At 40.7% G+C, this 27534-nt stretch overlaps 5 protein-coding genes across 11 annotated transcripts in view; 2 read left to right on the top strand and 3 right to left on the bottom strand.

Annotated features, from left to right (window-relative positions):
- The window catches only part of lrfn1 (leucine rich repeat and fibronectin type III domain containing 1), a 138058-nt gene extending 134865 nt beyond the window's left edge, over positions 1-3193 (top strand). For all 5 annotated transcript variants that reach the window (XM_079557021.1, XM_079557019.1, XM_079557020.1 and 2 more), the window contains one exon: positions 249-3193. In XM_079557021.1, the coding sequence (XP_079413147.1) occupies positions 249-1137 (889 nt within the window). In that variant the 3' untranslated portion in view covers positions 1138-3193. The remainder of the gene's footprint in view (positions 1-248) is intronic.
- A 130-nt stretch (positions 3194-3323) lies between these two features.
- Positions 3324-7274, bottom strand: nkapd1 (NKAP domain containing 1). The gene is made up of 6 exons (XM_079557286.1): positions 7150-7274; positions 6837-6905; positions 5712-5800; positions 5428-5562; positions 5283-5336; positions 3324-5204 (listed from the first exon to the last, which is right to left on the bottom strand). The coding sequence occupies exons 1-6, from the start codon at positions 7156-7158 to the stop codon at positions 4751-4753; spliced, it is 810 nt and encodes a 269-aa protein (XP_079413412.1). The 5' UTR covers positions 7159-7274; the 3' UTR covers positions 3324-4750.
- Positions 7275-9189: 1915 nt separating this feature from the next.
- dixdc1a (DIX domain containing 1a) lies at positions 9190-17466 on the top strand. Of its 3 annotated transcripts, none has more exons than XM_079557158.1 (15): positions 9190-9419; positions 9519-9670; positions 11221-11378; positions 12735-12880; positions 14134-14220; positions 14400-14453; positions 14539-14589; positions 15215-15319; positions 15447-15500; positions 15597-15686; positions 15765-15926; positions 16016-16082; positions 16280-16388; positions 16662-16770; positions 17023-17466. In XM_079557158.1, exons 2-15 carry the CDS (start codon positions 9648-9650, stop codon positions 17104-17106), a joined length of 1299 nt encoding a protein of 432 aa, XP_079413284.1. In that variant the 5' UTR covers positions 9190-9419; positions 9519-9647; the 3' UTR covers positions 17107-17466. The 3 variants fall into 3 exon arrangements, with proteins under 3 accessions (XP_079413284.1, XP_079413283.1, XP_079413282.1); XM_079557157.1 differs by having other exon boundaries at positions 9190-9371; positions 9466-9670; positions 15594-15686; positions 17023-17465; XM_079557156.1 differs by having other exon boundaries at positions 15594-15686; positions 17023-17464.
- Positions 17467-19815: 2349 nt separating this feature from the next.
- On the bottom strand, positions 19816-22615 carry pih1d2 (PIH1 domain containing 2). Its single transcript, XM_079580018.1, has 5 exons — positions 22370-22615; positions 20871-20997; positions 20538-20789; positions 20113-20378; positions 19816-19954 (listed from the first exon to the last, which is right to left on the bottom strand). Exons 1-5 carry the CDS (start codon positions 22550-22552, stop codon positions 19820-19822), a joined length of 963 nt encoding a protein of 320 aa, XP_079436144.1. The 5' UTR covers positions 22553-22615; the 3' UTR covers positions 19816-19819.
- A 334-nt stretch (positions 22616-22949) lies between these two features.
- On the bottom strand, positions 22950-26366 carry tmprss5 (transmembrane serine protease 5). Its single transcript, XM_079579945.1, has 13 exons — positions 26270-26366; positions 25745-25874; positions 25553-25633; positions 25360-25473; positions 24930-25065; positions 24659-24772; positions 24532-24575; positions 24208-24370; positions 23913-24097; positions 23625-23723; positions 23375-23517; positions 23094-23246; positions 22950-23025 (listed from the first exon to the last, which is right to left on the bottom strand). The coding sequence occupies exons 1-13, from the start codon at positions 26270-26272 to the stop codon at positions 23017-23019; spliced, it is 1374 nt and encodes a 457-aa protein (XP_079436071.1). The 5' UTR covers positions 26273-26366; the 3' UTR covers positions 22950-23016.
- Positions 26367-27534: the final 1168 nt, after the last annotated feature.

Below are 27534 nucleotides of genomic sequence, written 5' to 3'. Positions count from 1 at the left end.
TTTTTTAGAGGCATGGTGTGATCTGACCCGCTCTCCCATCACTCAGCTCTAATGAAGTGTTAGGCCCTTTATGTTTGCCTACCTCTGTGACTGATATCTAACGTTACACCGGAGGAGATTGAGATGGCTGTAGTGTTTTGTTGTGAGAAACTGACACCGTTGTGTGATTTAATACACTATATGCAAATGGCTGGATGGGAGCACTGTAATATAGATGATTAATGGTCTACTGTTGTGTTTCTTTGCAGGATGATACCTTCAACCAATAAGAACTTCCTGATCAATGACTTAGCAGCAGGACGCGAGTATGACCTCTGTGTACTGGCAGTGTATGATGATGGGATTACCTCCCTCACAGCCACTCGAGTGGTGGGCTGTGTACAGTTCCACACAGCCAGCGAGGTCAGCCAGTGCCGCTTCATGCACAGTCAGTTCCTGGGAGGCACCATGATTATTATTATTGGAGGTATAATTGTGGCATCGGTGCTAGTGTTTATTATCATCTTGATGATACGCTACAAAGCCTACAGCAGCCCAGAGGACAGCAAGAGCAAGGGCAACTCCAGCATGCACTCACAGACCAACGGCAGCCAGCAGAGGCTGCCACGTTCTGTGTCCAAGCAGCCGTCTGATGAGGGGCAGGCACCTAAGGAGTGCATGGCCCTGGTCTTGCGAGTGGACTCTGACAAGAAGGAGGACCCCACATGCACCACTGCCATCTTGGAGGTGGAGCTGCCTGTGCTGTCTGCAGACAGGATGAAGAGGAGAACCAGCCTGGACGCACACTTTTCTGGCCCTCCATCTGAGGACACACAGACGGACAGTAGCCTGACCGGCTCCACTATGTCGCTGTGCCTCATTGGGCCCAATGCTGGAACCAAAGAGGCTCCACGGCTCAAGGACAAGAAGAGTGCTCTGGCCAATATGGGGCTGTTCCCCAATGATCTGTCACGAACTAGGCACAGATTTTCCTTTGATGGTGGGGATTACTCCATATTTCAGAGTCATAGTTACCCGCGCAGAGCGAGGACAAGGTGGCACCGCTCCACCAACCAGCTCAACACAGAGCCGTCCCCTCTCGCTAACAGGAAAGTTACCTTCAGCAGCACTGAGTGGATGTTGGAGAGCACCGTGTGAGGGAGCATTATAGCCTGTGCGACAGCAGTAAGCACATGTACAAACAGAACAGGCCATGACATAAGCACACTCCTGTACACAGCAGTTGAGACACAAGCACATTTACAAAGCAAACTTTCCGAGTTGCTGAACAGTTTTTCTCCATCTTGGCTCCCTGTCATATTCCCTAGAGCTCTGTCGATCATGTCCTTACTTTATGCAGCAGTGCCTTACTCTAAAAGATGTACGAATGGAGGATGCTGCTTAGTCATAAACCTTCCTCTTTTTCATTGCCTCTGACATTGAGAGTGTATCTTTGGATTTTTGTTTATTTTTTACATTTTTATTTTTCTGTGACATGCCAAGGGAGTGTGATGTTTGGATGTGACTGTTTCTGATTAATTGTTCAAAAAACAAAAACAAAACAAAAAAACAGTACACCATCTTCATAAATGTAAAGTGAACAGCAAGGTAACCTGTTACGTCAATCATTTTTGGTTCTTTTTAAAGAAAAAAAAAAAAAAACTTTTGCACAGAAGACACGAGATACAAGGACAAGTATCACCACCAGTCTATACAAATAACAGTAATAATGAAAAAGAACCGAATTTTACAAGTGCAGATTTCTATGGAGGATGGACCTGAATTCCTCTGTGGTGGCCGGACTGTATCATGTTGAATAGGTATTGTGTATAATAATGGGTACTGTATCTGGCTGGTCTAGATAAAAGACAAAAGATACATATATAAGTATATAAAAACATTGGTGTATGTGTACTAACTATGTAAGTAAGTCATATGTCACATGACTTTTTACAAAGCATTTGGGTGTTGGCTGCAAGTTTTTACATTAAAAACCTGTGTCATCACACCCGTCCTATTTAGTATGTTGAGATTTGGGTCATTAACCCCGAGGAAAAGGGGAATAAACATTTTTGTGTGGGTATCATGTGTGTTTCCAAGCCTTTCATTTTGTGCTTCAACATCAACCGCTCCGAGTGTCCACTGCGGCAGAGAGGGACACATGAATCGAGAGGATAAATATTTGATGCCTGCGTACTATTTATAAGATTTGCACTACTGTGAAAGCTGCATAGCGGCCGTGTAGCAGAGTGGACTCCCGGGAACATGACAGCCTGAATAGGACGCTGAATTTAAACGCTGTCGAGGTGGCCTGGCAAACAATTTAGAGGGCAATCCACTAGGGGGAGACATAACTCACCAAGAGAGTCACACATACACTGCTGTGATGAGGGATGTGAAGGTAACTTTTAGTAGCTTCCCCATTGAAGCAAAGATTGCTTTTAAATAACCAATGAACTTGCTCTACATTAAAGATGAAAACACAGATCTATCTAGAAGCACGTTTTCTTTGACATGTTCATTATGATTCCAACCATGTGCAGTGGATTATTAAAGATGATTATTTATCAGGTCTCAGCAAAGGTGAACCGCTCAAAAAGCTCTTCTGTTTGTTCATTTTAAAGGTATTTTTCAATGATAAGAATAATTGTAATAAAATAAATGCTTGTATTTTATTCTATTTATTGGGTGAAATGTTTTATAGTGGTAGACTCGGATGTTCCAAAGGAAATACCCAGTGCACATCTCTTGCACATTTCACATTTATAGATGACTAAATATTGTCATTAGTTGAAAAGGCTGCTACAGTGTACAGAAACATCCATCTGATTTGTGCCTCCACCATAATTTACTGCAGGTAACTTGAAATGTGTGCAGGTTTATATTACAACACAAGTACAAGTATGACTGTCTGCGCCAATCTGTAATCGTTACTCAGTCAAAATAACCCTGAAATGTGCTCAGCCCAGTGCCTCAGGCTTCAGCCAGTGTAAGAGATTGACCCGGACAGACACTCTAGCTTACACTGAGAACGGAGCAAAGTGTGTCTCATCAGCACTTCTGACAGAGGAGAGAAAAACTGCCTCTATGCAACACAGGGGTAATTTTCCCACCGAAAAACCCATTATATGTATAATGCATAGTAATGTGTTTGGGGAGACTGTCTTTAAGTGGTCAAGAAAACTTTCATGCTGACCACTAAAAGTAGTGTTTTTAAAGCACTTTTGTGTAATTTTAGCTATTTGTCGTTGCAGTTGTTTTTTCCTAATATGGCCAAAATAGTGGCTAAGGCATAACAGGCAATGCTACAGTGCTGTAAAAAGGTAAAAAGACAAACCAAAAATAACTTTTTTGCTTTTCAACCTATATTGTATTTGTTTATTTTATATAGATCTCAAGTATAAAACAGGTTTACAACATGTACAAAGGATAGTCATTTGTGCTTTTTCAATTTCAACAAAAAAGTTACATCAACACCCTCTTATGGAAGTGACTACTTCAATACTTATTAACCCTTAACTTGTTTTCTACACCTATGTCAACTGTGATATTGCTGCCTGAGCATTGCTTTCTTTCTTCCCTTTCCAACAAATGGGCAGTTGCAGCCAAGCTTAATGCAGCCCACTCTCTGCAGCTTGGAGAAAACACTTAGCCTATTGACACAGACTGTGAGAAAGGCTTTAGGCTTTTCCAGCACACAAATAGTTTACCAGTGGGCTTCCTTGTGCAACATTTCTTAATCGAAAATCACAGATGGTAGGGCATTGCTTGTTGCCAGGTTTGTTTAGACAACCTCTCTTCAGTGTTACTACTTTTTCCAAAGGAGAACAAATGCAATCTGCCAGGTGTAACAGAAGACAGTTTCTTTTTGGATAAAGGGTAAAAATGGTTTTGTCATTCATTTAATACAGTACATGTTTGCAGTTTGTTTCTACCGCAGTGAAGACCTCTTGAGCAGCAGTCAAGGAGCAGTTTTGCAAGTCTTTACATTCATTCACCTTGATCACAAGCTGCTGACATAGCGGTGTACTGCATCCCAAAGACGGCTTCAGACTGGGCTGAGCTTAAGAATGTAAAGATGCAGAAATACAATCCATCTACTGCAGTTAACAACAGTTTAACGGTTTTATTTGTGTGTGTTTCACACACTACTGCATCTGACCAAAGAGAAGTGTAAAATGTTACACAACTTACATAATCTCACAGCTAAGCACCATATTTTCATGATTTTGTTAGTTTTTTTGATTACTATTCAGCTTCTTTGTGAGCTCATAATTGATGATTGGAGGACATTAGGCTGTGTTTTGTACGATGTGTTGGAATAACAAAAAATATCAAATGATATGATTGTTTCTTGCTCACAGGATTGTAACACCCTCGTTTAAAACATGTTAAAAAAAAAAACAATTAATTCAAAACAGTACTACGATATTCAAGCTGTGCATACAAATCCTAGTGGTGAACGTCCCAAAGAGAAAGTCAGTGATCAAGGAATGAACCTACAGCCTTCCCGTTTCCTCTAGAAGCAGGAGGTGTGCGCCCTGCCAGCTTTACCCTGCTTCCTGCTGCTTCCTCTGCTGTATTGCGGGCTACAAGCAACAGTGGTGCTGATGAGATATTGCAACAAAAGAACGCCCATGGAGAAGACAGACAGCACAGGTTAGTTGTCTAAAAAAGTACAATGAAACTCAGGAGTGCCGAGAAAACTATCTGCACACTGGAAACAAACAACAGGCTGCAGTAGTTTTGTGCTTGTTATTTGAGCTGCATCTCAATCTCCAGAACTTCCATCAGAGCTCTCCTCTCCAGCTGCCCTCCAATCTTTCCTCTTTTTCTTGGAGTCTGGCTCAGAGTCGGTGGGTTTATGGGAGCCCTGCTTGCGTTTTTTTCTCCTGGAGGTCTGTCTCTCTTTTTCTTTCTCACTGTCACTGTCCACTGAGCTGCTGTCAGATTCCCTCCGTTTTTTAGCACTTTTCTTGTTTTTATGTCGACTTTTGGTCCTTTTTTTCTGTCTTGGTCTGTCTTTAGCAGCACCACTGTCATCACTTTCGCTGTCACTGCTCCCGCTTTCAGCTTTTTTTCGCTTGCTCTCCCCGTCCTTTTTCTTCTTTTTCTTTTTCTTCTTGCGAGAGGATTTTTTTGAACGCTTTGATAGTCTTGCTTCCTTGCCAGACTTGGATTTTTTACCTTTTGCTCTGATCATTTTCTGCGAATCACTGGAATCACTGCCATACGACACAAATAAATGACTGCCATTTAATTTACTGTCTCAGTCATTTTCTTAATTCAGGATTTGCACTCACCTGTCACTACTGAACTCCTCTGGGTAGAGCTCTTTAAAGCCACTGTGTCCCCATCTATAAAACACACACACAAAAAGCATTACAGGAGATTAGTATTACTTTACTACTAATACATTATCTTGTTAATCTGTACACAACACTATACCTTTCGGGATCCTTCGCTTCAAACTCGTACAGTTGTTTTGTCCAGTATCTGGCCTCTCTGTCGTCATGCTCAGAAACTCTGCTTCGGCTGATGTGTCTAGATGGATCCAACTCTTGATCACAGTGCATGTGTCCCCTGGAAAACAACCATCAACAAGTAGATCAAAGAGATGGCCTGACAACTCTCAGAAGCACTTCCACAATATAAGACCAAATCCCAGGGGAGCTTTGGTGGCACTTGTACTCAGCAAGTTTATATTAAGCTGGGACGTTCACAGGTCCTACCTCATACTGGCTGCTGCTGGCAAATGTTTGCGTTGGGACGTGTGTGTCTCCCACTCTCGCATTTTCCACATTTCCATCTCCTCCTGGATCTGCAGTGGATCAAGAGCGGTTAAGTACCAGCTATATTTCTTGTGACATTACAATAATCTTAAAATAGCAATTGGATTAACTGCGTTTTATTACAAGTTATGACAGAAACTTAGAATCAAAACTGTGTCATAAAGTATTAATCTATTGTTGTCAAACTTTGCCATTCCAATCCCATTAATAGAAAACATTCTGACGGCTTAATAGGCGCATTGAGATGCCTTGTGTATGAAATGCGCGGTATAAATAAAGGTGCCTTGCCCTAATAGTCGCATTTTTAAATATATTGTTCGCAATTTGAATTAGTATTAACATAAAAAGATGACTTGGCTGTTCAAAATCAGACTCCCTTAAATTAAGGCGCATTGAGTTGCCTTGTGTACGAAATGCGTGGGGTAAATAAAGTTTCCTTGCCTTGCCTTAAATTCAGGGACATGTTTCCTGCCAGCATCAATATTAAAAAAATATTTAAAATCACCTATGTCATCATAGTCTCAATCAAATTAGTGAAATATTGGTTGCATATCAAGAGACTAGCTTAAAATGTAATCACATATATGCAGTGTTGGAAGAATACTTTAAAATTGTATGTAGTTACAGAATACTGAATACTCGCCTTAAAGTGTATTTAGTAACGTATTCCGATACTTTGTCTAATCAGAGTGCTGTACTCTAAATACTTAGAATACTTTAACGTTAATTTGCATATTATTAAAGCATAAATGTGGCATATGATAAGAAGATGTTTAGGCTACACTTGCTCCAAACTTAACCAGCTAATTTGGAATGCAAAAAAGCACTTTGCAAATGCCCACAACCCTTTTTTTCTTCATAATGTTATGATTATGAAACTGAAATTTAATGACTGAGTACTTTGATGTAATCCTTTGATATGAAGAAAGCCTCAAATGAAAGAGTAACTGTACCTGAATACAGTTAACCAAAATGAGTATTCCAAATACATGTATTCAGTTACTACCCAACACTGCATATATGGTATTTAGACCAATGAATAAATGTTGTTTTGAAATCACTAACCTTGTTGTGGGCATCTGTGTGTCTGATCACGTTCCTCAGGAGCGTCTTCCCAATCGGTTGTTTGGACATCTACCAGACAGAACACCATACGTTAAAAGTATGAACAGGTATACATATTAAACAATACACATCAAACACGCAATTACTGCATAAAAGCTCATACAAAGCTATTACAGATCTGGGATTGACAACATTAGTGGTTAGCCTAGCACATTAGCTTGTAGTTTTCGATGTAATAATAACAACATATAGGTGCAGTGTATCAAACATCTTGTTCGCGAGTATTAACACAATGGTTGCTACTTCTCAATACCTTCATCATACACCTTTAAAACCGAGAATTAAAATGAAAATAAAAGTAAAACATGTCCTAAAAATACACCGGTGGCGACTTCCGCCCAGCGTACACACGTAGCGTCGCGCAGGATGACGTTGACGTTTTCTGAAATGACTTTCCTGCGGTGTGGCTTCAGTTTTTACTTTACTCATCTGTACTGCCACATGGAATGACCAAAACGCGAAACTAGACGAACCTTTACAAAGTGTATCTTCTTATTCAGTTCAACATTTTAGCACAAGAAACATTTGCCATAAGCCTGTAATGAAAAGGTTGGCCCAGTCTGTTAGGCTTTTTTTGTGTGTGAAAAGGAGAGAAAATATTAGCAAATATTACAAAAGTGGGTTGGCTTGGTCAGACTCAGCAATAACTGCTTACTATTTGGTTATTGGATTGAGTGAGCAGTTGCCTTTACCATAAATACTGTAGCCTGTATTCCTGTGAGGCTATTTCTTGGATTTCATTTATTTACATGATATGTTTTGTTTTGGGATTGTAGTCTAGCCACATTTTCATAGCTCTGAATGTTATCTTTCAACAAATTATCTTTGCATTTTTGTTTTGTTTTATTATGACAATTTGCAGGAACTCTTACGCCTAGGCTAAAGACTCAATTGCCTTTTTAGCTGATCAGTCTTGGTTATTGTTGGTATTTAGTTTATAAGACAGGGTTAGAGGTCTGTGTATTAAGCTATTTGCTTGTAGATGTTTTTGTCTTCATTTGCTTATTGTTTTCATAAATCAAATTGTTATTTCGCCCTTTAATACCATTTTGTGTCATATTACAAATTGCAGTTTGCTGTCCTGTGTGAATTCTTTGTAGGAAATCTTTGAAAAGTGATACAAATCTGGAAATGACAGTGACTAATGCAAAGTGTCAATAGTTGGTCTCACTTGCCTCTCTCTTTTCTTTTCTCCCAAAATACTTATCAGTGGCAGGACATATTTGAATTGTATTTGACAGCAAAATGGATGAGAGTCTCTGCAGTGAATCTTATCACCCTGTCCAGCTCTGTGAATATGCCTTTGGGGGTCGCTGAAATAAGAAGTATGGATGGTAAGTCTTTTTGAGCCAGGACAAAAACAGTTTACATACACACTCCACAGTGGCCACGCAAACAATATGCCCTTCTGTTGCAGCTCATTTGATTTACAAATTGCCTGAGTGCGCAGTGTCCCTGCTGCAAAGTGTTTTGTCTCTTAGCTCCAAAGCACAGATGACTTTCTCTTTACTTTTAGCGGCAAAGTCACGTCTTATTTATTCTGCATTCATAATAACATCCACCCACATTCTCGCTTAGTAAAACTTTTTAGCATCTGTCGTTTCTATTGATGACACATTCTGTAGTTGTTTAAAGTATCACTAAAATCACTTAAGTCTCACTACAGTCAGCATTTGTTTGTAATGTAGCTTTAGCCTACCACTTATCTAATTACGATAAGAAACTATTGATCTTACAATGAAGAAATTCAAATGTTCAAATGTTGCACATGAATGATATGAACAAAATAACTTAAAACATATTCAATTATTACTGGGAAAGTATCCCAATCACTGCTGCCAGCATTGTATGCAAAAATGAATGTATACTATATAAACTATACTATATGATGGACTATTGCTACCACAATTACTATTCCTACATCAACTGCTATTACTAGTTTCTACTGCTGCGACTGCTACAACTACTACTATTAATGCAATTTTTTTTATTGATTGCATAACAATTAACGTTATTCTAAGACAGCTCTGTTTTTTATCACCAAGTCCAAACACTTGTATCTTTATTTTATCATTCTCTTCATATACAATATAATTCTAGAGGTTGTATGTCCTGCTCTCATCTGCATTACAGTCCAACAGAAGAAAAGGGCGGAGGAAGGAGTTTTTCCCAACCCAGCCTCAGTGTGAAAGAAGAGAGCTGTGGGGGAGGGTGCACCTTCCCAGACACAACCATGTCTGACATCCATGCGCACTGAAAAGAAGCAGGGCTGCTACAAAGACAAGCGGAGGACAGAGCGACGGGAGGAGGAGGGAGGAAATCAAGGCATAAAAAGAAATGTGAAAGATGCGTGAGGGCTGCATCTCTCGGTGTCCACGAGAAACAAAAAACATAATGTTGTGAATGGGAGCTGAACCACCAGGCGTGAGCAATGAGGAGCCGCTGAGCACAAACCTCCTCCTTCTGTCTCCCTGCGTGAGTCTGCCTCTGCCAGCTGATCCCGAGCCCTGCTATGATTTAGAGGTATGCTTTATGGCTTTTCATTAGGATTTGATGCTTTATGTTTTAGGAATATGCGGCTGCCGAGGATTTGAACATGCTGTTACTTCTGATTGAACCCAGTGTGGGACGTGGAGACTCCCTTCCCTGCTGCCCCTGGCTGTGTTTGGGCTATGGTCCTGACTCAGAAGCAGGGCATCACCCTGATGCATCTCAGTGAGTGTACCGGAGGTTAAGCCTGTGAGAACCAGCATGGGAGCCAAACAGATGAAATGGTAAGCGTTGTTTGTTCATTGCTATTGCACTGCCTGCTTTGATTTTCTCTGGTGTGAGGCAGTTTAACATCTAAATCAGCAGGTGATGTCTTTGTGATAAAGATACATCTCCATGGCAACATGACTTTAATCCTTGTACTTATTGTTCAGTGCTCAGAGCCCAGGAGGTGTGGGTGTGTCTCTGCATGTTTCTGTGCAGGCAGAAGGCTGCTATTGCCTAGCAACGACCAACTTCCTGTGGCAGCGCTCATCCATTTTAAAATAATATATTGCTTTATTAGTACAAAGTGTACCAACATTGTACAGTTCTATTATTTGAAATACGTATATACACTTGCTTTATTTAGAATATTTTTGAGTCCACATATTTGTCTGTATGTAGAAATCTAGTGGACTTGTGTTCTGTTTCATTGGCAGAACAAAGAAGCAGAGAACATCAACTGTACATTTACTGCACACATGTTTTGAGCTGAACCCTGAGACAGTGATCAAGGCTATCTTGAAAATGTCATTGTCTGCAATGGCAAGATAAGTTGTAGGCTTTGATCCCGTTAAACAAACACTGAGGAATAATCAATGCAGTAGGAGATAAGGAGCACGTCTTGTTTTTACATGACCCTGTGCAATTAGTCTTGTTGGTGGCAAAGATGGCAAGAATAATCTTCATGAGAGTTTTTAGATCTTTGTTTTCTAGCTGGAGGCTTGAAACATAATACATAAACCACTGTATTAGTAACAGTTTGGTTTTATAAAGGCAAGTGCTTCTGTTTTGTGTTAAGCATGAGCTGTGTTATTAGTTTTGCAGACTAATGCCATTGGGTAAGCAGAAAATCCTCAAAGCTGGATCTGACTGCATATGTTTGACTGTGCAAATGCTCAGCCAAGAATTCAGCGGTTTCTAAACTTAGTCTGATATTTTTATTCACATTGATGTATTTTTAGCCTGAAAATCAAAGATGCACAGCTCTGTCCCGCCCTCACTCTTGATCTCCATTTAGAAATCAAGCTTAAGTGGACGTCACTCTATATACTCACAGTTAAGTCACAGGGCACACTGGCCGCATAATTCTTCTCTAAACAAAACCAAGTGGAGATGACAGAAGTCGAGACCTCAGGCTCCTGGGGGTGCTTTTTGTGAACTCAGAAAACACAAGCAACTTCACTCTGAAGCCATTCACAAAGTGCACTGCATAATGTTTTGAAATTATAGCCGAAGGGGGAGCAAACTATGTCAAGAATTTCCTGCGTGAAAAATGACAAAGTTGCATGCATTTCTGCTTGGACTGAGATTTTCTTAGAAGCTCTACGCCCTGAATCATAATATTATACTTAAAACTTAAAAGTCAATGGTACTAAGCTCCTGGGAGTATTGTTGAAAATGCTTATGACTTAGAATTTTCAGCTTAGGTGCCATAAAGCACTATGCCTGTGATCTATGGGGGATTATTTAGGTCTGTATTCCTATTTTGTCGCGAGGTCTATTTTTTGCGTATCATCAGACAAAAAATGCAAATGCACTCACTGCTGCTTGTACCCACCATCTGTTTCAGCCTCTCCTCAGCCAGCCCGGCACACTCTCCCAAAGAGGAGTATGTTATTACCCAAACCGCAGATGATTCTAAAGACGAAACAGCCAATGATCGCTCTGAGGCCCAGGGGGAACTTCTGGAGGACAAATCAGAGGTGACAGAGAAGAAACCAGCCTTAGGTCAGTACACATTCTACTGAAGAGACACTCTGAGTAGTGTTGAAACTAAACTACAGGGACCACTAAAAGGTTCTATTCACTGCACATGTCAATTCAGAATTAGCTTGCCACGTTAATATGATAAATGCAGAATGAGCATAACATCATGACCCCCCTAAATAATCCTAGTTTAGTTGGTCACTAATATATGCATGATCCTCGATGTACGGGGTACATAAATTCATAAAGGTATGGGAATAACTTTAAAAAAAAACAGAAATCCTCAATGTTACAGAATAAACAATGGTGTCCTAGAGGATAGATAAAAAAATAGAATGGAGTCTGGATGTCTTATGCAGGAGAAGGGTATTTACCATCAGTGCAGGACCTGGAGACAAGAACTGGAGACATTGCGCTAGTCTTACCATTCAAGTCTCCCTATGCTTCCACAGGAAGAGGGATAAATACCCTCTGTCGAGCGTCATACTGATATGCAAGCAACACATTCAATGGCTGAGCGAAGGCGCCTGAGCTCTACAGTCAAGGCTATGACAGAGATAGTACAACTGTACAGCTTGACCCAGTATGATAAATAGCGATTTAATTTTATTCTCTAACACTCAATTATTCACTTAGATTTAACATTGTTATGCCCCCAAAAGAGTACGGACAAGATAGTGTCACATAAGACAACCATGCTCAGATTTTTAAAAAATCTGGCAAATCACTGCCAAATTCAATATTGAATCAAAGAACATTGTGTTATTTGGCAGAGACTGGCGCTCTGTCAGAATACCGCTCTGAGGTAGAGGCAAAAGCTGTCTCAATTTCAGACATTGTGATGTTCACCATTCTTTCTTTCTTTGGACACTTTGGAGATAACTACTACAGCTGTACTATCACATAAGGTACAGCTTTCTGACTTGTTCAGGTGCCATAAACCCACTCAAGTTGCTTTACACTGAAAGCTAGATAGTGACTTGTTGCCTAATAATGACTCACAAACAGATGTTATTCTCACATAGATGCATATCAGAAGGATTCAAATCTATAATGAGTGTTCATAACATGGCTGAAAGATTCATTTCAGTTTGAATTGGCATTTGCAAAGCACAAATATCCAACAACACATTCGGTCTGCATTGGTTCATTTATGTAAACCCTGTCAAAGCTGTAGTTTAACACCTGAAATGCTTGTGATTCTTGTACTTTACTTGTACTTTACGTTTTTCAGTTTAAAAAAAGAAATCACAATCATAATACTTGATAGAAATATCTAAGCTGAAGATAATGTTGATTGGATGCAATGAAATGAATCTTCATATTTACTCCACCCCCTTCATTTGCTGAAGTCCCTCGTTCCTGTGTCTGTTCCAGAGGAGGCGCTGCTCTGTGGCCTGTGTCCGTCCCTGGGGCAGGATGGGCAGGAGGAGGAGAAGTCCTGGGTGGAGCAGCTGGACGCCCACCAGGAGCAGCTGGAGAAGGAGATGCATGATGCACGGAGGATGGTCTTTCGCCTTCAGGTATTTGAGCGACTAATGGAGCCAAACTAAGTGCTCTCACACTTTCAGCATACGAGTCTCAGCATACAGAAGCAGGATTTTGTAGGATTTTTTTTTTAAGATAAATAATTTCCCCATGTCTCATTTTTTAACTTAATGATGCAAAAAAGAAATCAAATTAATTTCTCTTTTCAAACACTTTTAATTTACTCTACACCCTGTTCACATCTGACCTGATAATTGCTGTTAACTTTAATTATAGGGTAATTTGAGTTCTCCATACCGTGACCATGGGATGACCGCCTACACATAATCCTGCATATCCGTGCATAGAAAAGTCAATAAAAATTGACTTTGACCTTAAGGCTTAATCAATGAATGTCTGAAAAAAGAAAAGAAAAAACCTTTCTCCCTATACGATCTTGTTAATCTCGCCTTGGGAAGTTGTCTGTAATGTTACGGAAATTCATGTTTAAGTGGTGTTCTGTCAAATATCCTATACCAATTACAGACCTGTTTTGATTTGCGTCACGATGACGCCTGACAAAACCGTAATTGCTCTGTCTCAACAGCACGCTGTATTGTGTCATAATTGTATAGAAGAATATCATTTACTGAATGTTACGGTTACATGAAGTGTGTTTAACCACGCTCAAGAAATTAGTTTTTTTTTGCTGTAGGACACGGAACAATACAAAAAGTACAACTCTTTATGTCTGAACAATACATTGAGTTCACGGGGCACATGTTAAACACTCCCAGAAACAACAACGTTGAACAGACGATAGATTTATAAAAGTAATAATATAAAAAGAGCAGTCATGCATTTCGGAGCATGTTTGTAGAAGTCGAGACTACACAGTTAGTACAGATCAGTTTATCACTCTAAAAATAATTGTAGCCTTTGTGATATCATTAACATTGCTTTTTCTGTTGTGATAAATCTTGAATCTGATACAATGCTATATTTTTTTTGCTTTCAGCTGTTTGTCTTTGCACTTTGACCTTTTTGTGGGGATATTCCAGAGCTCTGAATCACCACAACAATAAGTTAGTCCATTTTTCGTGGCTAGTGCTCAGACCTACAGTAATGAAGAACTTAAATCATTTACTGTAAAGCTTTGGTGTCCAATTTACTAAACAGTTAGGCAGCTCATTAGAAGCTGTTTTATTGATTTAAATGCTTGTGTCAATACAGGATGTTGGGTAAAGATGGCAATCACTGTTCTGGACATTGTAAATCCTCCATACAAACATTGTGTGTTTTCCTATAGGCTCTGCTGATACACGGATCCCTCCCAGAGGAGGACCAGAGTGGGACAGCCAGCTACGGAGACAGCCGACCCAACACTGAACAAATGGTACAGCACCCCCTCTCTGTCAAAACTAATATGTACTTTGTTGCTCCACAAATCAGAACATTTGTGTTGTTTACAGCTGTCTCATGACTCCTGTGTAAAGCACATCTGAATCGCTCTGATCTAGTGGTGGCCTTTGTCATATGTCACACATGCTACTAACACTTTCTATTTCTCTGAAGGTTTTAATCCGAAGCCGCTTGGACCAAAGTATGGAAGAGACCCTTGATCTTAAGGTACAATAACACAAACATTTATTAGGTTTTACATTGTGTGGAGATGGGAACCTTTATAATTGAATATATTTATTTCACGCTTCAGAGAGACCTTCTGAGGCACAAACAGGAGGTGCGCCACATTCAGGCCATCAAGGTACATAAGCCTTTCATACAGCATCCAGTATAACTTATAAAGCCCGCCTGTGTTTGCCATGCCAATCCAAGAGGATTTTTGTGCTTTAGAGCCCCACTGCGGAAGATTCCAGTTTTATGTTTCTATTATCTTCAAAAGAAAGTTTAATGTGTCTCAGTACAAGGTTTTGAATGTGAGAGTATTTCAGCTTCATTTTGGACACACACTCCATTAAATACTGAAAAAAATTGTTTAGTTGACCACTTTTGGCAAGATATTGGCAAGATCCTCGAGGTACGGGGTACTCAAAGTTTAGGGGTACTTGAGACAAAAAAGGTTGGGAACCACTGAAAATGAAACTACAAATTATAGTTTCAATTTCAATTTGTAGCTTCAACATTTGGAAGAGGATCTAAAATGTAAAATGACGTTGGGATACTAGAATTACTTGAAGAAAAGGCTTGTATTTTATTCAATGTACAGGAAGAAATGTGTCACACAGAGTGGCTTTAAATATCGATGTCCTATTGCAAATATGAAGCTTTAGTGGCGGCTGCATGCTGTCAATAAGGCAGGTGTATAAGGTATTTCAGTATTCGGGGCTTCTGTCACTGCTATTTCTTTGATGTGGTCCCTGTCTCATTAGGATGCTCTGCAGCAGCGCCTGGCAGTGCAGGAGGACACCGTGCTGCAGCTCAAGCAAGAACTGTTGAGAAGCAACATGGCCAAAGATCAGCTGGAAGGGGAAAATGTGAGACAAGCTATGATATCCGTTTGACACACTGTAATGCCTGACCCATCTCACCACAGGCTGCAGTTAATGGGAAAACAATGCTGTCCCCATTTATCAGTGTGACGCTGTGATGTTGTGTTTGCAGGCTGAGCTCAAACACAAATTGAGTGAACGGAACAAATTACTGAGCGAATATGAGGTATTGTCTTTTATTATTTATACCCAGTGCGCTCGCACATGTATTTGAGTGCACGCGGCTGGTGATTTATGGCATTCATCTGGCCTGTCACAGCAGCAGCAGCAGGTCGGGAGGAGGGACCGATTAGTGCAGCAACAGAAGCCTGATGAAGCCCAGTATAAAGCACATGAAGTCAACCTTGGACGGGTACAAAGTTTAAAGGAACTTCCGTTTTACCACCTCTTAACCTGGTATGACTCACACAGTGGGTTTGACCGTTGGCAGGGAGAGGAGCTGCAGCTGGTGAGAGAAGCTCTGCGCAGCTTACGGGACGGCTTCTCCGGACACGACCCGCAGCATCACACGCTGGACACTTTGGAGCAGGGCGTGGCCAGCCTCATGGACCGCCTACACTCTCTGGACACACAGCTCAGACAGGACCGAGGGGTGCGTGCCACTTTTTCCCCCCATCCAGAGCTGAATAAACACATGGAGAGATTAGTCTGTTTATTCTGAGTAATGCCCCTCTCTTCTAGGAGGAATTTAAATCCCCAGGGCGCAGAGCCAACTCCACAGACCGTGACTCCTGGCCGCAAAGCTCAAGTGAGGCAACCAAAATCTTTGCCTTGTTAGATTTGAATATCTCCTTCCCCATCTCATCTGACTTTTAAATCAAAGGATGACGTTTAATTACGGACCAGTCCAGTGTGTGCGGGACAATATTGAGTGTGAATCCGCTGCTGTGTTAGACTGAGACCGTGAAAAGCCGTGTTTGACGTTTTTTCTGTCATTTGTCTCAGAAATGGCGCACTCCCAGAGCAGCCCGGGGTTGGACGCAGCCGTCACAACCAAAGTGCTTTACTTTACTGATCGCTCGCTCACTCCCTTCCTGATTAACATCCCCAAAAGGTGATTATATAAGTGCTCTGTGTACCATTTATGTCACGGTGATGTTATTCGCTTGATACATATGCATGTGGCATTTCAGCTAAATTATGTTTGGTTGAAAGCTGCAGATGAGGGCAGAGGGCTGGCACCGTGTATGGCCAGGACTATAAATGCATGCTTCTGTGGCTCGGCTCTTTAAATGTTTATCCCAGAGAATTCTTAATGCGTGTGTGGGTGTGCTCTAGTAGCACATCTGCGCAGATAATGAATGATAATGCGCTCTTGCACTTGCAGGCTGGGTGAGGTGACACTGAGGGACTTCAAGGCCGCTGTGGACCGACAAGGCACTTTCAGATACCACTTCAAAGCCCTTGACCCCGAGTTTGGCACCGTCAAAGAGGAGGTAAAAAAAATGATAGACCCTACTTCTTTTCCCCCCTCAGCTTCACAACGCAAATACATGCCAGCTATGGAGTATAATATGCTAATAATAGTCACAGCATGTCCAGCGTATACTTCAAAACCCTCATTTACATTCCAAAGACTCTGATAGCACTGAGTCGTCGTTTTGAGTTTGCGTCGAGATCTCTGTTCGTTATTCATGTCGATTTTTTTTCTCTCAGATATGCAAAATTGTGAATGTTCTTATGTGTAGGTTTTTCAAGATGGAGCGATAGTGCCGGGCTGGGAGGGGAAGATTGTGGCATGGGTTGAAGAAGACCACGGAGAGAGACGGTAGAGAGAAGTGCGACAAACCTGTTACAACTCCCCTGACAACGCAAGAGACCACTACAATATTTGTGATTGTGATCCATTAATGCATTAAGAAGAACAAGACAATGATCCGGGACCAATGGATGTAACCCCATATCACAAAGCTCACTTGTATTTACATTGGATATAACCAAAGCACATGTCACAATGTTTGCGATCTCATACATTAAAGATGTTGCTTGCTAAATGGTCAAAGTAATGCAATACATGAAAGGTATGATATTTCACATAACGCATCCAAAATATATTGTATAAGCTCTAATGTGCAGAGTTTGCCAACCGTACAATAGTGTTTACAACATGTTCACATTGCCAAATCGCGTGTCCTGTTTTAATTAATAAACAAATGAATAAATGCATGGATCAGTTGTTTGTTATTGCCTAATTATACAGTCATGTGAACTGCTGCATCCCCACATCATTACACCACCCATCCCAACACCCACACACCAAGATAAACAACTGTATAAACTGTACATGTACCATTGTACTAATTAGGTAAATCATAGCAGCTAATGGGCTTTGATGAGGCGATGATGAGAGATTGTGGCATCTTGACATGAAAAAAGGGAAGTGGTTACTTAGTAGGGATGCACGGTAATGAAAATCTGAATCAATACCGATAACCGATAATGACACCCAATAATATGTATATATTTGCACTTTATTTTGTGGCAAGAAATCAATGTAACAGCTCACAGTTCTGCCCGTAATGTATAAACTACCAAAAAAATATACAAATGTAAATCCTCCTCTTGTTCCTTTTGTGTGTGTGCTGTGTGTGTGCCTGTGTGTGCCCGTGCATGCCTGCCTGTGTGCGTGTGTGGGTGTGCGTTGTGTGGTCTGGTGGCCTCGTCGTTGTTTCCATTGCCACTGTTGTCACCATTGCATCACTGTTGTTTTAGCAAACAATCATTAATAATAATAGTAATAATAATTTAAAAAAAAAGTTAAAATCGAAAGTTGATTACATCTGGTTTTTGCGTGTGTATGTGTGTATAGAATAGACTTTAAAACAGCTCTGCTCGTGTACAAGTCTTTTCATGGTTTAGCTCCAAAGTACATCTCTGACATGTTACAGCCGTATGAACCATCTCGGGCCCTGAGAACTTCAGGGAGGGGCCTCCTGGTGGTTCCCAGAGTCAGGACTAAACACGGTGAGGCTGCGTTTCAGTTTCATGCAGCTAAAATCTGGAACAGTCTTCACGAGGATGTGAGACAGGCCTCATCTCTGACAATGTTCAAATCCAGGCTGAAAACAGTTCTTTTTACCAATGCATATGACTGAAAGTATTTTATCTGCACTCTCGCCTTTTACTGTAATTGATTAATTTTATGTTGATGTTTTTATTGACTCTATTTGTTTTCAACTGTGAAGCACTTTGAATTGCCTTGTGTATGAATTGTGCTCTACAAATAAACTTGCCTTGCCTTGCCTTGCCTTGCCTATATGTGTGTAAATGTATGTATATGTGTGTATTGTGTGTATATGTGTGTAAATGTATGTATATGTGTGTATATGTGTATATGTAATTGTGTAAATGTGTTTTTTACATCGGTTAGGCCATCTAGTTTGTAAGTTTTTCTCCAAGAATGGGGTTGGAGTTTATAAGATTTTTTTTTCTTCATCCAACTCCTGTTCTTCTTTTCATGGAATGTATTGTTTGTTTGTTTTTTGTTGGATTGTTGCTTTATTTTAGGTTGCATTACCTTGAAAAAAGAATAAATAAAATGAAATGAAATAAATATAGATCAAATAATTAGATTTTATTTCAGGGTTTTTACTGTTCCACCATCTGAGTAAATCTGTCACAGTCTCTGCTCATCTGTGTCACATATCTTATTAAAATAATAACAATATTACTTCCTTCTAAGTATTTTTGTTGAAGTATATAAAGTATATAAAACAAGCCTGAACGATATTGATTTGATTTTACGAAACCATTTCAACACAATATGTTTGTCTAATTGAACACAAATCGTAAGTAAATTGTGTCAAAACAAGACTTAATAAACACTACACCAGGACCAAAACGGGGGTCAAATTAAACTTTTACACATGTATAAGTTCAATGCATTGTTTGTTTTTGGCTATTTTCTATGTGATGTTGCGATATATTGTGGCTTCTTGCAATACGGATATTGCATCGCCTAATATTGCAATACGATTTTTGTTTTGCAATATATTGTGCAGCCCTACTATAAAACTGTCATGGATGTACGCAGTTTGAAGTGTAGCTAGTGAATTTCATATGAGATGTTGTTCTTATTATCACTCAGTTTGATGGGTTAACGCTGAAGGCAAGCATTAGGCATCGTTTTAGACCAGTGAAATGGCAGTAATGAAGAAAAGGTTAAAGGGACTATACAGAGTTTAAAAATGTTAAAATTAAGTATTTTCCTAACCCTACATGTACAATGAGCCCAGATCTATTTACCACAACAGACTCTAAAATCCTGCACTGTCGTTAAAAAAGGTGTTAATTCCAGTCCGAAGTGACGTCATGCATGAGCTTAATATAGACGCTGCAGTTACACGTATGACCTGAGGTGGCAGTAGTGATTATAAAATGGCTAACTTGCATCTAGCCCCTTTAACAAAATGTATGTTCTAAATCAGCAGTTCTCTTACAATTTTAAGTGTAATAAGAATAATTAATTATTATTAGTAAGAATAATTATAAAACGTTGACTCTCAAAGTCAGCTGTCTTTTCTTCTTGTTAAACACAGCAGTAGCAGAGTCTTCATCAACAAGGTGCGGAAAGTCCAGCAGTAAGTGGTAAACATCCTCAACTTCCATTAAGACATCATCCTACGAAAAAGAAAAACAACTTCAGCTGCCTGGACCCGCACAAGAAAAACCCAAATCACCGTGGGCAATTATGCATTTTTCATGATCTCCAACTATGTTCTGAGATTCAGTGGAGCCGTTCATTATAACATTGTTCAAGGTTGCTTGAAAGCACTAACCTTGGAGATCCGCAGTTGGCATTCTGACATGTTGGAAACCTTTGGCAGCTCCACAGTCAGCTCCACGCAGCGAGGAGCGCCTGCCGTATCGGGCTTCACCTCGAGCTGGTACTCCGGGCTCTGTGGTTGAACAAATGTGGAGGAGAGGATTTGGATCAAATTCTTCTTTTTATGCTCCGTGGGTTCAGGAGCAACGGAAACCCCCTCTTCCTTATCCGTGTGTAGGGAAGATATCTGCTGCAGGAGGGAAGCTGGTGTTTGACTGGCTGTAAAAAGAAATAAGTCATATTAATATAAACTTTATAAACTCTGGTGTGCTTTCTTTTCTTCTTCAATCAAACAAATGGGAAATTAGCATGAGCAAAAACGATTATTTTACAACCATTGTATTCCCAGTGCAGTAGTAGCCACCATCATATTGTTACCTATTTGTGCTCCTATGTCGGCTTTTTTGCCCACATGAGAACACTGCTGAAATCCGAGTCTACGGTGCAAGTCATCCGGGGTACTTTTAGGGCTTGAGCTTACATGAGTAAACAGCTGAGATAACTTGAGATTGTGCTGCTTCTGTGCAAAGTTCAAAAGGAGAATGTAGAGCTGGTTCATCTCTTTTCTGCTGGGCTTACATTCCCGAAGCAGCCCGGGATTTACTGCGACATCCAGCACAGAGTAAGACCCTGTAGGTAAATCCACACTACGTTAATAGTCATATCAAACGTGTTGCGTATAATGGCCGCTGTCTCTGGTCCATATTTTACCTTGACCTCTGTTTCCCTCTATTTCCAGTTTACCGCCGCACAAGGGTAATGGCTTGCCGGGATGCTGAGGAGCTGGCACGCGTTTCCAGCTACACAGGTTGATGTACAGCAGCCCTTGGCTTGGTCCCTGTTGAGGACACAGATGTTGTATCATAAATAATTGGTGAAACATACCATTTCAAACCAATAAACAAGAGACAAATGGGACAGCTCCATATGGGAATCACTGTGAACACTTCAGATTTTTTACTGCCATATCATAAAATCACTCTGTCATTTAAATCTCCATCATCTCGCACAGGCAAGTGATTAACTGTTATACTGGCAGCCGTCGCCGAACAATACAACAATATCTAAATGACAATTTTACATTTACACCTTATATTGTGGGATATGTATCATGTTCAGGCTACAGGGAGTTTGGAAGGTCGATGAAGACTCAAGGGGATTCTGACAATAAATAAAAAGGTGGAAACAGTGGAAGAGCAAACTGCACTGAACTATATTTTTTTGATTTTTATAGAATTTTTCAACACTTTCTTTATGAGATTTGTATGCATAACGTTTTGTTTTTAATTCATGTACTTTGCCTTTGCTGTGAGTAAAAAACCTATACTGAAAGAAATGTAGATAAAAGTTGAATGTATTAATGCCTACAATTCAGTGGTTCCCAAAGTGGGGCCTTAGAGGCAATTCGGTGAAAGGGGAGGGACAAACTTGCCTACAAAATAAGTACATTGGGGGAAAAAATGTTTTTTAAAGGAAATGCACATTTCTTTGCTACATTATAGCGCACTACTTCAAATCAGTTAACCTACAGCAGGGGTCACCAACCTTATTTCAGCTGAGGGCTACTTTAAGAGCATTAAGTAGTTCGAGGGCTACCAGTTAAAAACAAATCCTAAAGACTTAAACGTACACTGTTCACTTATAGGATATTGACCCCATATTATATTAAAATAGCTTTATTTTAAACTCATACTGAGTCACAAGAACCGAAATAACTGTTATTTTAAGAATTAGATTCAAGAAAATGAAGTGTTTTACACTTTAGAAAAAGTCCCAAGGGCTACTGGACATGCCCCAAAGGGCCCCTGGTCAGGGGTCACGTTAGTGACACAATGACTATAGGCTGCAAGTGATTGGATTCACAAACCTGCTACATAAACTTGAAAGTCCTCTCATCGGACCAATATAAAGCACATCATTTCAAATAATCACTTTTGAACACCTGTATGACATAAAGACATTTAAGTTGACCATGTGCAGAGAGAGAAGACGTTGAACTTTGTGACTGTTTTTGTTTCATGTGGATTAATCAAGTCATAAATTTAGGATTTTTACCATTACCATAGTTACCACAATGATGTTGAGCGTTGTCACAGCAGACTAGTAGTTTCTCAGTTATGTTTAGTTTGTTATTGAATGAGCAAAGAATTGTCTCGTGCTTATTTTGAATAGCCTGTAACCTCCCTCTGTCTATCCTCTTGTAAACTGACCTGTATTTCCGTGCAGATGCATGAGTCTACTTCAGGTGCAGCATTGAAATCAGCTCCTCCTTTGGTACATTTTTCGATAAGTTTGCCATAGGCCTCGGGGTCATCTTGACAAAGATCATCCAGCATGGACCAAAACCGGTTAACTTGCTGCAGAACATCTCCTGTGCTTCCCGAAGACGGCATGGTCACGGTGCGTCGCAAAATAAACTAGGCCTATTTTGTTCTTGGATTTGTTGATCAAGTGTTGACCTCGTGTTCATACAAAAATGCTGATGCTAATTTTGCGGGTTTTTTTTTTATTCTAGGAAAGTTTTGTTTGCTATTTAGCCGGGTCTATAAAAGAGATGTCTCTCACTTGTTAGCGAGAGTGCTGTTGTCCGTTTCCATGGTGATAGAGTGCTCCCATTATCAAACTGTGCAGTTTACTAACGCCCCCAAGCGGTGAACAAAATAACTGCTGCATTTTTGAAGGTAGGACAAAAAGTTGTTTTTAATAACATATTATATATATATATATATACTGATATTTAAGCCACAAAAATATAACATAAATATGTAATAGAACCTTAAATACTTTCAAGCCTATATAACAGATCTTTTATTCAGCTGTAATCGGTGGGAATAGTATTTTCAGCCTTGATGCTTCCTCAGTAATTCTGCAAAACAGAACACAACCATACAGTATTGCTATTAAACGTGACGCATGGGGTGATTGTTGTCTCACTTCAATCATGTCGTAGATCCAGCCCAGGAATTCAGCCACTTTGGTATAAACACCGGGATGATTAGGTTCGGCACAGCCTGTCCCCCAGCTGACAACTCCCACCAGCCTCCACACACTGTCATCTTGGCAGACCAGTGGACCCCCGCTGTCCCCCTGAAAGGTATGTACACATCACGCTCAGGCTCCAGGATGTTTCCTTTATGGTTTTGTCTATATGTAAAAAACAGAACTACATACAGTACAACCTCTTTACATTATCGTATAGCTCAAACTCGTCTGACCTGACAAGCGTCCACTTTTCCCTCTGTGTATCCAGCACAAAGCATTCGTGGGGTGATTTCACCATTGTACATGCAGGAGCTGTTACACTTCCTTGTACTTATTATAGGAACAGGAGCCTCTTTCAAAGTGTCCGGTGACTGTACTACAGAAAATAAGGATTTGTACATGACAGATTGTCTGACATCATCGCAGGCTATATTAGAAAGACATTTTGTACGGTATATTGATAGTATGATTGTTGATTCTTACTGCCATCAGGCTGTGTGTAACCCCATCCAGAGATCCAGCACTGTGTTCCTTTTGGTAAATCATAGTCGAATTGAGGCAAGCACACTGGTCTTATTGTATCTGGTGAAAGAAGTGCACAGTTATATTCTTTTTTTTAATTAGTAACTGTAAAAGTCTGCTTCCAGTGGATCATAAAAGGGGAAAGCACTATTATTTAAATTGCTACCATTTCCGAGTGTATAGCATATTGTGAAATAAGCATGATATACCTAATAATGCGTAGGCCTGTTTGGATGAAGCCTAGCTTACCTGAGAAGTTTAGTGGTGTCCGCAGCTTCATCAGGGCTATGTCGCTGTCATGGCTTCTGTGGTTGTAGTTCTTGTTGTAGATAATTTTTTCAACAGCATATCCCGTGTGTTGAGTAATTTTAGCCGAGCTGCGAGTGATAATGCCAGCATAGACCACCCAGCTGGACACCTGAGGAAGTCTGTAGCTTTCATGGTAGACATACACACAAGCGATACACAATATTAAAGAATTACATTTTTATTTAAACTCTTACGGATGCAAAAACTGATTGGAGGGGACGTGGCGAAACCTTACTTGTGAACACAATGGGCGGCTGTGACGACCCAGCGGCTTGTGATAATGGAGCCTCCGCAGGTGTGACGGTTGCTGTAGTAAAGGCTGACCTGCCACGGCCACCTGCCCAACGTGGCTTCAACGCCGCCGATAATCCGGGGCAGCTTTGCCCTGGTCCCACACTCTACACAGAGATCCATTCATCAGCAAAGAGAAGGTCTAACACCGCTGCAGCAGGTGTCATCCATCACTGTGTCAGCCATCCACGCCTCTCCCCCAGAATTACTTAAGGACTATAGGCTTTTGTATTTCAGGCAAAGGCAGAAAAGTGAATAATTAGCTCACCGAAACATTGCAGAGCGATAACCTTCCCTGTGGTACAACTTCCCCTAAATGAAAACAAACTGAGTAACTATTGATGCATAAGTGAAGTATAATATATGCAGAGTCGTTCAAAGACAAATGGTTTTACCTTAGCTGCCACATGTTTTCCAGCCCACTTCTATTTTCCGGAGCAATTTGCACAAAGCCATCAGTGTAGCTTGGCCCAATGTCTGTAAGATTTACTCCTTTGTGTTTCATTTGTCTGTAAAGAGTGGACAATATAAATTGCCCTATAATTCACACTCAGATTTCAGGCTGGTAATCTCACGTGCTTTGGAAATTAAAAAACAGGCCAATTTCTCAGCTAATTTGTAAGGACTTTTCAGGGTATTGTAAAGCGATGTTGATTCAGAACAGACCTGAGATAGCCCAGTTGCCGACAGACCAGCGTTCCCAGTGAGGAGTTCCACCTCTCGTAGCACACAGGTAGCCAAGTGGGCAACTTCCCCAGCTGGATCTCCAGAAGGGAATTCTCTGGACTGATTCTGTAAAACACTGAACCTGATTCATTCAAAATCCCTTCAGAGATGGGCACTCAATAAATAATTATATACTCGGCCCCTCGGAAAAGCTGTCTTTTTTTATTCTAATGTAGGAATTACAAAACAAACAGGCCATTATGCACTGTGTTTTCATGGCAGTCAATGCAACGTGAAGTGGCACTTTGAATAGTAATGCAGCTGCTCAACAAAGCAACACTGCAGAGTATACAACCACTGATTCAGACAACGAACACGGCTTAATTAATGATCCGTTATTAAGTTGATATAAGCTTTAGAGAAAATAGACCTTTTCTGGAGTCAGAGATCGAAATGTCTTCAGTTACATTGCAGAAGGGGGTTCCTTTGGTGTCGCCCAAACCTACCGGACTATGGGTAGAGGAAGGCCGTAGGAGTAGTTTCACTGCAGTTAAAAACAGAGAAAATGCATCTGGGTTATACTGATCCAGTGTGAATTTGAAGGTAGCATTTATTGCGCTCACCTAGAAACCAGACTCCAACTGCCAGACCCCCCAGTAGTCCCACCGCGCACAATGCGGCCAAAAGCTTCACCAGTCTGTGTGCTGAAGTCAAAGCTCACATTATAAAATATATGCAACATAAAATCGAAGGGAGCATTGTTTTTTTTGTTTTTTTTTACACAGTAGCCAATAGGAATCCTCTTGGGTGCTTACCAATGGAATGAAGCCAGTTCCTGCACTGCACGTCTTTGGTGTCCACAAGTCCTGACACTTTGTCTGAGTGAGAGGTTGCTGTGACAGCTGCTGGATTTTCAATTACTGATAATGTCTCTCCATCGCAACTCTGCAAGCACCGGAGTCATAGGTGTGTTTACCCTGATTTATGTTTATTTTTCCTCATCATTATTAGTCCTTTCTGACCTTTCAGTGACAGACTGATCAGAGTAATCTCATTCAAAGTCCAAATTAAAATACCAATTTAGTTTGCAAATTTGAGACAAAGTCGTGGTTCTCAACTGGTGTAGTTTCAGGACCTCCTTTTTTTTAGTATATTTAAAATCCAAATACAGTATTTCCTCACAGAGATCTGTTGATCCTGAAAATAGTCCCATGATGCACTTTAAGGTCCCCACCCACCAGATGAGTGCATTAAAGAAAGGTAGTTGGTCAGAAGTGTATCGGTCCAAGGACGAAAAGTGAAGTGAAGTTATTCAAGCAAGTCATGTTGGCCTTTCTTACCATGTTTCCCTTGCGTTCAATCCCCACTAAAGGCAGCTGCGTCCGCGCTCATCGGCAGGCCTGAGCTGGAGGCACAGGTCTGCTCCGCTCACCGAGGACGCACCGTTTAACAGAATGCAAGTGTGGATTTTCCCTGGACAAAGAGACAATGAGGTCAGCAGTGGTGCAGAGAATGAGGCTGTTGTTTGTCCTGTGGGATCATGGGGCCTATGGACACTGCAGGCTGAACCAGGTCTTTGTCCACGGAGCATCTCCAGAGATACCTGCGAACTGGACACTGATAGGACCCTGGGTTGCTAGGTAACCATCTCACCTGTGCCAAAAAATGTCAATTTTCACCGCACGACGGTTATTACTCGACAGTTTGTCGGTTCAGAGAGAAGGTCATTATTGCAGATTGTTGAAAAGCCTCATATCATGTCCATTTGGAGTCATGAGCTAATGTCTCTCAGCACTCAGTCACACAATAACATCTGGTCTGTCCCCTTACTGACACACAACACTCTCACTCTCTCTTTCCTTTTCCTTTTATCATTATTATTATAATTACTCATTTTGATTGTTCAATTTTTCTGAGGAGTGATACTTGTTATAGAGAAACCACTTTGAAGACGACTTGATTGCCATTTTAAATATTTTTTAATCATTATGATTATGACTATTTTCATTATTATTTATTATTTATTATTATTATTATTATTATTTCTTTAAAATGCTTGTGTTTTACATTTACTCTGCTGGGTGCAAACTATGCTTCTAAGGGACAACAAACTTGAGTGATGGTTGTTCTATTTCATTAGGTCTATGTTTTCTGAGATTTGGTCTGTGAACTTGTTGAGATCTTTTTTTTAACAGGGACCAGGTATTGAACCCTGGACTTCTTGCTTTGAGGCAAGAGAACAGTACACTGTGTTTAATTACTTTTGCACTGTCTCCCTCTTCTGGTCATGTTTATTTTCACATCCTAATTTCGTGATTTATGCCTGAATCTTGTCACCATCACATAAGCCCATCTTGCCTACGTTTGTCCAGAGACTGCGAGGATCCTGGCCGCAGCCCAGTGTGAGCTGGAGCTGTCCTTCTGCCCAGGGACCAGCTCTCTCCTGTCTGCTGAGATTGGATCAGCCTTGCTCTTATCTCAGCCATTAGTTTGTGTGCCATTTGGTGAGGCCAAACCTCAGACACTAGATGAAGCCCTTCAGCTAACATGTCCCAACCAGACTGGGCACTGGAGATGGGAGCAACTTGTGAGACTGGGGCGGCCG

Source organism: Gobius niger, assembly GCF_951799975.1.
Source record: "Gobius niger genome assembly, chromosome: 1".
Lineage (NCBI taxonomy): Eukaryota > Metazoa > Chordata > Actinopteri > Gobiiformes > Gobiidae > Gobius > Gobius niger.
Note: the sequence above shows the minus strand (reverse complement) of the source record. Positions and strands in the feature narration are given on the sequence as shown.